This window comes from Astyanax mexicanus, chromosome 19 (assembly GCF_023375975.1).
Source record: "Astyanax mexicanus isolate ESR-SI-001 chromosome 19, AstMex3_surface, whole genome shotgun sequence".
In the NCBI taxonomy this organism is placed as follows: Eukaryota; Metazoa; Chordata; class Actinopteri; order Characiformes; family Acestrorhamphidae; genus Astyanax; species Astyanax mexicanus.
This window is the reverse complement of record NC_064426.1, coordinates 9,074,550-9,084,114: the sequence shown is the minus strand read 5'-3', so window position 1 is coordinate 9,084,114 and position 9,565 is coordinate 9,074,550. Positions and strand designations below refer to the sequence as shown.

Sequence of the window (9,565 nt, the reverse complement as noted above, 5' to 3'; positions counted from 1 at the left end):
CGTTAACAAGAGCCTGAAAGACGGCAGGAGCGTTGGTCAGTCCAAATGGGAGGACAAGATATTCATAATGGCCAGAGGGGGTATTGAAAGCGGTCTTCCACTCGTCTCCCTCCTTAATCCGGACCAAGTGGTAGGCATTACGGAGATCCAATTTGCTGAACACCGTGGCACCTTGAAGCATTTCAAAGGCAGAGGACATAAGAGGAAGGGGATAGCGGTTTCGGACAGTTATTTCATTTAGTCCTCGATAGTCAATGCAGGGCCGAAGTGAGCCATCCTTCTTGCCCACGAAGAAGAAACCGGCACCTGCTGGTGAGGAAGAGGGGCGAATGATACCCGCAGCTAGGGACTCTGATATATATTTATTCATAGCCTCAGTCTCAGGCTGAGAGAGCGAATATAGACCACCTCTGGGGGGGAATGTGCCAGGTAGAAGCTCTATGGCACAGTCATAGGGCCGGTGCGGGGGTAGGGATATGGCTCGGGACTTGCTAAACACCGCCTTTAGATCCAGGTATTCTAGGGGAATTTCAGACAGGTCAGGGAACTCTTCATGGGGTTCCGGGCTAGGGGACTCTGAAAGCATAGCAGAGCGCAGGCATTGGGAATGGCAGGACTGATTCCAACCAACAATCTTGTTTTTAGACCAGTCAATGAGAGGGTTGTGCTTGGCTAGCCAGGGGGTGCCCAGGACGAGGGGGGCTTGAGGGGAATCAACAAGGCATAGGGTAATCGACTCACGGTGGTTGCCAGACAGAGTGAGACTGACTGGAGAGGTGATGTGAGTGACCTCTCCCAGAGATGCTCCATTCAGAGCCCTTGCCAATAAGGGTGTTTGAAGGGGAGATGTGGGTATGGCCAACTTGGAGGCTAGAGAAGCATCAATGAAGCTCTCGTCAGCTCCTGAGTCAATAAGCACCTGAAAGGTTTGACGTTGCTGGCCCCATTCTAAAACTGCAGGGAACAGGTTGCAAGGAATGGAAGAGGGTGGGTTAACAGGAGTCACGCTCACCAGTACTCCTCGCTTTACTGGCGAGCGTTGGCTTTTAGCGGGCAGGTGGCAGCCAGATGTCCCAACTGACCACAATAGAGGCAGGAACCGGACTGAATTCTTCTTTGCCTCTCTGTAGGTGACAGCCGGGTACGATCTACCTGCATGGGCTCGACATTGCTTGGTGTGGGAGGTGGGGGTGGGGTCAGGCCTAGTGTAGACCGATGTGTGGATACAGTGCAGCCTGGTACACTCTGAAGCCTGGTGAAGAACCCCCCTCCTTGGCGTTGTCGCAGGCGATTATCGATACGAATGGCACGGTCCACAAGGTCGTCTAAAGTCTTAGGGGGGTCTTGGGCTATTAGTTGGTCTTTTACTGCCTCTGATAGACCCTGGAGGAAGGTGTCGTGCTGGGCCTCGGAGTTCCAGCCACTCGAGGTGGCCAGGGTGCGGAACTGGATAGCAAAATCAGAAACTGACCTGTTGCCTTGGCGGATGACCAACATCTCTCTGGCAGCCTCTCTCCCATACTTCGACCTGTCAAAGACCTTCTTCATTTCCTCCACAAAATCTTTGTAGATCATGCAGAATGGCTGCTTTGTCTCCCAGACTGATGTTCCCCACTCTTTGGCTTTCCCCGAAAGTTGCGTTATGATATACGCCACCTTGGCTGGATCAGACGGAAAGGTCATAGGCTGGAGTTGAAAGACTAAGTCACACTGGGTGAGGAAAGCGCGGCAGGTGCCAGGTTCACCTGAGTACCGTTCTGGAGGGGGCAAACGGGGTTCGGGAGTATGGAAGGTTGACAGTGTCATAGGGGTCGGTTCGGCTTGGGTGGCAGGTGTAGCCTCAGCCGTGGCAGCTGTCCGGGAGAGGTGGAGGTGCTGGATCTGGGCCGCCAGGTCAGCTAGTCTTGTTGTCATGTTCTCCATAGTTTTGGACATTGAGTCTAGTTGGTTGTGGTGCCTCCCAAGAACAGCTCCTTGTTGTTCCAAGGCAGAGCGAAGGAAGTCGGGGAACGCTTGGTCTTGGGATGGTTGGTCTGCTGGGTCCATGTTGCTCGGATTGTACTGTCAAGGATCTAGAAATTGGACCCAAAAGCAGAGAGAAATCGGGAGAGTGCTGATTTATTAGGTCAAACAAAGAATACAACACAAACTTCCTCTTCTCAGGACAAAAACTTTTTCCCAAAAAATACAAAAATACAAAACTAAAAATCCACTGGTAGGAGCAAAAATCCCTACAAAAATATCCCTTTAAGCAGGTCAAAAAATATCTAACAAAACGACCCACAAAAACAGTCCATGAATTGTCCAAACAAAAACAGATTCCCAAAAACCCCACTTAATCAATTGTCCAACAAAATCCCACAAAAAACAGTCCATCAATTGTCCAAACAAAAACAGATTCCCAAAAATCCCACTTAATCAATTGTCCAACAAAAACCCACAAAAACAGTCCATCAATTGTCCAAACAAAAACAGGTTCAAAAAATCCCACTTAAATCCTTTCAGAGAGAAAAAACACAACAGAACAGCACGAAGGATAAAGTCAGGAATAACTCACAAAACGTTGGCAGGGCACGGCACGACAATCCGAGACAGATTACTCAAAATCCAGGGTTTAAATAAGGCAGGAGGGGGGGAAAGAACCAATGAGAGGCAAGGAAACAACAAGGTCAAACAGTCACAGGTGGATGGCATCACAGACAATCAAGGTTCAGAGTTCAGATCAAAAAGGCAGGTCAATACCCACAAATGTCCACCAGATGGAGACAAAGGGACCCGCAGATAGAACCCTTACAATTATATTCAAGTTTGAATAGTTTTATTGATTTGTCTACAGTAAAAGAGACAGTTATACAGTAGAATAAAATTTTAACTTCATCAATTCTCCACTAACAGACAAGCTATTAAGCAACTGAAAATGAAAAACAATAAAAATATAAGAAATATACATAAAAATGTAGCCTAGAACATATTGGTATTGGTGCAAATGAATCTGACGGTAAAATTGTGTGTGCAATATTACAGAAACAGCATTGATATAAAGTGCACTGTGCATTATTACAACAGCAATAAATTAAAGCCATAATAAACCATGGTCCTTTACTTTTAATATCTAAATATATGTGGAAACAGTAATATTAATGTGAACATAGCTTATTATATACTTTATGTAAACTTAAATAAAAATTTAATTAACATTTCTGGTACAAACACTTGCAAACAACATTATAAACATAGCGTTTATAATATTATAAGCATAACATATAAGCATGAAGATACACTTGGATTTGGAAGTTTTTTATTTCATTAAAACACATTGTTAAAAAAGTCTTAAAAATAATTGAACATTTAAATACTGAAGTTTCTTCATATGCATTTGGTTGATTGAAGTTTGAAACAATGTTTTACAAGGGAACTAAAAGTGGTTTCTTTAAAGCATCACTCCCAATGACCCCCTTTTAACATCTTTATGAGTCTGAAACAGTGAAAGATATTTTTCTAGTAGTGTGAACTCTGAACAATAGGGGGCGATCACTGGCCACATTCTTTACTCATGCAAAATACACCACTGCATCTTACAGTTTTTCTCAATTGGTTTGGCTCATTTCTTGAAACTGAGATGACATTCCTATAACTAAAAGGTAAATTGGCCAAACAGACTTACAGTTCTTCACAACACTTCAGATAACCAGCAAAATGTCATATGTCTCACAAAACGTTCATTCTTGCTTCAAAATGAAGTCCCTCTCCCATATAAATAGTCAGTACCATAAAAATGGCATAGATCCTTCACAATTTCTTAACTCATTTTGACATTTGAGCAGACTATTCTGCAGATGATGACTTATACGATGAAATTGTGCTGACATGTTTTGAAGAGAACGACCATTACACTGAGAACCAACCAAATGGGATAGATCAACAAGATGCATTCTTTTGGAAAATGTGCTAAATGTAGGATGATTGTGTTAAGTGTAGGCTACTTGTATATAACCATTTGCAAAGATGTACTAAGTACTTGAGACATGTACAAAGCATTTGAAATGTGATGAAAGCAATGAGAAATGCCATTCTGTTATGAGAAACTGCAAGTTAGTTTGGGGATTTGTCCATGTTATTTTGAGAATGTCATCTCAGTTTCAAGAAATGAGCCAAACCAATGGAGAAAAACTGTAACTGCAAAATATTTGCTTTGTCAAATCGTTTATAAACAGTCATGTAAAATATTCTTGCCTTGCTGCTTCCCACAGCTCTTCTCCTATTGGTTGTTGACATTGTTCACGTCACTATTTGCATGAGACAAGTCTCAAGACTTACGATAATATTAAATATGGTTGATTTTATCTGAACACCAAGATGAGAAACTAAAAGGACTAAAACTTTCAGTTTTAACCTCCTTAAACTGACTCTAGCCAGACTCTCGTGATTTTATCCTGACTCTGGAAATTGGTTAGGTGTATGATCGGTGTAAAAATGCTGTGTAAGAAAAAAGAATCACTAAAAGCTGAACAAAGGTTGCAGTTTACCACACAGATAAAGAATAGTCTTCTTGGAGAAAATTTGTCTGATCAGATTTTTAGCGCACTGATCCAGGTACAGGAGTAACTAGAACATGACCAAAGGTGACATCGTACAAAACTGCATTCCACACCATGACAGCAGGCCTTCTGAACACGTGACAAAAAATCAATGATTTTAGTTTTGATCACAATGTCTCTCCACAAACGGACGTGTTGGTCGGCTCCACCGAGTCAAAAGAAAAAGTTTTCACTGAAAATGTCGCACTGAAATTCACACAGTCACACAGTCACTCCAGGACAGTCTGGAATCCCTATGTGTTAAACACAGTGTTACTCCTGTCTGCTGAATCCTCCTGGGTGTTATATTTTTGTACATTCTTTATTTGCATAATGTATCAAACAATTAAAGAAATACAAATTGTGGTAAATTGTGTGCAAAACTAATGGCACATAAAACTAATTTTATAATCTACAGAAAATACTTTTAACTTTATTTTCCTTTAGAAATGTAACAAACTGTGTAATTTAACCCAAAGTGCACAATTTTTTGAATAAGAATATATGTATACATAAAAATTTAAATATGCATAATGTCAACACACTACACATTTGCATCCTATAGTTCTTTACATAAGTAAATACAAGCCCCCAGCTCCCCTCACCACTCCCACCAACTGCCCTCTATTTAGGAGATACACTCTCTATTACACTCTGAGAACTGAGAGAAGATCCCACAGATCCAACTCCAACACCAACCATGTTCTCTACAGCTCTACTGATCCTGTGGGTTTCTGTATCCTGTGAGTTATTTATTAAGCAACAGATTTTACTTTATATTATTGTTATGTTTCATCTCAAATTGTAATATTTTAATGTATAAATGTATTTGTGATCTACAGATGTTCACAGTTATGAATTGACTCAGCCTGGTTCTATGGTGGTTCGTCCAGGTCAGAGTCTGACCATCAACTGTCAAGTTTCTTATTCAGTTACAAGTGAGCATACAGGCTGGATCAGACAACCTGCAGGAAAAGCTCTGGAGTGGATTGGAAATATCTATAGTTTTGATAGCACACTTTACAGTGATAAACTGAAAAACAAGTTCAGCATCTCCAGAGACACTGGAACTAACACAATAACATTACAAGGACAGAATCTGCAGACTGAAGATACAGCTGTGTATTACTGTGCAAGATACACACAGTGATACACACTAATGCACCCATCATACAAAAACCCAGAAGCCTTCATTTCAAGCTAATTTTAAATGACTTTTAAGATCACACAAGTTGTTATTTATATATCGTTTGGAATAAATATAGCATGTCATTTTAATCATTTATGAAAGTGTTAAGACTAGATCTGTTTATCCTTAAATAGAAAAAAGCAAATAATACATATATAACAACACTGGGAAATTAAATATTGCAAGTATATGCAGCACATGTTTTCTTACATTTACTGTGCTGCCACTGATGGGTATTTAGAAAAGCTCCAGTGGTCCTACAGCATAAATACCTAAAAATCAACCAATTCTTCACCACCTAATTCTTTTGTTCTTCTGACAAGAAATGCTTCAATAGTTCTAAAATTTATAAAGCAGGATAGTTAATGGTTAGTTTAACTGCTTGGCTAGACACTACCACACTATTGCCAGCCTTACTCCAAGTGCATGATGGGAAATAATCTCAAATAATCCCAAAGGCCTGTTTAAGGTCTTCTACTGTAAAAAGTAATGCTACAACCTTCATAATTCATAATTATTATGTTTTATTAATATGTTTTAAGTTATTAAACTATCTATAAATAATAAAAACAACTACCAGTCATCCTCTAAGACTGATATGTTATGAGTAATTATTATGAGTTATTATCTGGTTGTGTTTTTGTCAGAAGTCAGTGGATGGGGCAAAGCTTATTTTAGTAAGATTAGTAAAAATCATAGTTTGTGACTAAAAGTAATTTTAGGGCCTTTTTTAGGGTGTTCTACTCTAAAATGTAATATTATAACTGATTTTTCATAATTAATATGTTTTATTCATATTTTTAAAGTGATTAAACCATCAATACATAATAAAAACACCTACTTAATATTCAATAGGTCCCTCTATTGATAACAAAACACATCTGACCCATTGAGGCATAAACTCATTAAAACCTGAAGGTGTTTTTTTGTATGTTGCATCAAGACACTTTATAGCAGCAGATCTGATCTTTTAAGTCTTAATAGTAGATGATAGAGGATTCTCTATTAAATGCACCAATAAGCTCATGGATGCACAGGTCCCTGTCGTTAGTTCACCAACTTTCAGTCTTTTTTTTAATACCAGGAACCTTCCCAAAAAACCTGCTTATTTTTTTTAGATATTTTGTCCCAGTCATCCAGCCTACTACCTACAATTTGAGCCTTATTAATGCCACTCAAATTTCACTTGTGTTGCTTTATACTGTATAACAAACCTCTTTACAGATGTCATTTTAATCATATAATATAATTTATGTTATTTAATTCACCTATAAGTGGATTTAATCCTATGGTCAGTGTATCCTGACACCAACTGAACTCAATGTGCAAAGTCTCTCCAACAGCAGAGTTTAATACTCATCAATAGAGAGAAAATTCCCATTAGTTTAACTTATTCTCCAGTAGGGGGAACCATTCACTCACAAAATCAACCAGTCTAATTCACTCAAAGCTTAAAGTCACTGCAGAAAATACAACACAATACATCACTGACTTCTTATGCAAAACTGTTACTGAAGCTCTTCTGTATAAATGTAGAGTAAAAGAGAGACAGTCTGGACTCTGATCTGAACAGTTTCACACACACATCATGTTCCTCAGCTCTTTACTGCTGCTGCTGATTGCAGAATGTGAGTGTGTATCTCTCTCAATAAGGAATCTTATTAATACAATAACTGAACTAACCATATTTAATGTGCTTTATTAATGATTTCTCTGTGTCTGTGTTCAGGTGTTCACTCTCAGGTTGTTCTCACACAGTCTGAACAGTCAGTAGCAGTGGCTCCAGGAGGATCCCACAAACTCACCTGTAGCTGCAGTGGATTCAGTGTGGGGGACTATTACATGCATTGGATCAGACAGGCTCCTGGTAAAGGACTGGAATGGATTATTTATTATTATACTGATTCTTATAAAAGCTCAGCCCAGGCAGTGCAGGGCAGATTCACAGCATCCAAGGACAGCTCCAACTTCTACCTGCACATGACTCAACTGAAGCCTGAAGATACTGCAGTGTATTACTGTGCTAGAGAAGCACTGTGGTGGAACTCATACAGACAGCTGTACAAAAACTAGAGGCTGATGATACACAGAGGGAGGGTGGAGTCCAGCAGCACAAATTAAACTAGAAAATCTCTCATTTACTGGGCATGACAAACTCATCATACACTCACTGATGTAAAATGAAACTTATAATAAGTTCATAATAAAAAAATAATAATCAGTGAAGCATGGCAATGCAACAATGCAGCATTAATGCAACAATGCATTAAAGAAAATAGCAGGCAGTAAATGTGGAAATGTAGCAAACACAGGAAAAAACTGATTTCTAGTTATAGAATGTAATGAGCTAAATAAAATCAATGCATGTACATAAGTATTTTATTTGTGTTAAATATATGTACACACCTTTTCATGCAATGTGTTTATTTTTTTTCTACATTGTAAATGGACACTAAAGATATCCAGACTACAACAACAAAAGGAATCATGTAATGAAATAAGGTGCTAAACAAACCAAAAAACTCTGTGAAGTATTTAGATGCTCTTATCTGGGGTTCTGTTAACTAGCTCTTTCTGAGGCTGGTAACTCTTTTGAACTCATCCTGTGCAACAGAGGAAACTTTGGTTCTTTCTTTCCTAAAGAGGTCCTGATGAGAGCCAGTTTCATCACAGCGTTTTTGATGGTCGTTTTTGATTTGCGACTGAACTTGATGTTATTTTCAAAGTTTTTGAAATGTGTCAGATCGAGTATTTTTTTCTTGGCATAATCTGGATTAGAACATTATTCAAATATTCACTATTCACTGTATACCTGTAACTCTACCTCTTCACTACTTTACAACTGATGCTCTCAAACACATTAAGAGACAAGAAATTCAAGTAATTAACTCTTGATGAGTTCAGCACAGCTGTTAACTGAAAGCCTGAATTCCAGGTGACTCTACCTCATAAAGCTGACTCAGAAAATCCAGCAGAGATGTGCAAAACTGTCTCTATCTAAGCAAGAGGAGCTACTTTAAAAAATCTAAAATCTAAAACATATTCTGGTTTGTTTAACACTGTTTGTTTACTAAATAAATCCATTTATGTTTTCTTCAAAGTTTGTATTACTTTAATATTAATGTACAATGCAGAACATTTTGATAATGAAAAAATACTGGGTTTAACGTGTTTCCAAACTTATCAGAAATCGTTTGCCTTCAGTGTTTTGTTTTTATTATCATTTTAATATATAAAATAACAACATTATATTAAACAACTGACAAACCAAGAATCATGTGACACCTTAAGTGAGTCTACCACATAAAAAAAGTTAATTTAATCAAGAGTGTTATCAGAAAAATCATCAGGATATTACATTTAAGAATCACGAGTTTTACTGATATATCCACATTAAAAGAGGCAGTTTATACAGAAGAATGAAGTTCTTTCTTTTTAAATCCTCTACTAACAGACAAGCTATTAAGCTATTAAACTAGACAAAAATGAAACTAAACCCGAAGAAAAATAAACATATAATAAATATACTTAAAAATCTGCAATATTACACAAACAGCATTGATATAAAGTGCACTGTACATTTTACTTTTAATACTTAAATACATTTGTAAACATTAATATTAATAATAATAATTGAATATAGCATATTATATACATTATGTAAACTGCATTGAAAATTTTACTAAGAATTCTTATACAATGTTTATAATATTATAAGCATAATGATATATATATTTTATATAAATGTCAAACCCGCTCTAATGCCCTTAATCCCAAGTTTAAAGTAAACTACCTTCAT

The 9,565-nt window shown here is 37.9% G+C and overlaps 1 gene segment (V, D, J or C); it reads left to right on the top strand.

Annotated features, from left to right (window-relative positions):
- Nucleotides 1-7,280: 7,280 nt before the first annotated feature.
- On the top strand, nucleotides 7,281-7,846 carry LOC125784358 (Ig heavy chain V region-like). The segment is given in 2 exon segments: nucleotides 7,281-7,394; nucleotides 7,496-7,846. Coding segments are annotated over 2 exon segments (384 nt in total).
- Nucleotides 7,847-9,565: the final 1,719 nt, after the last annotated feature.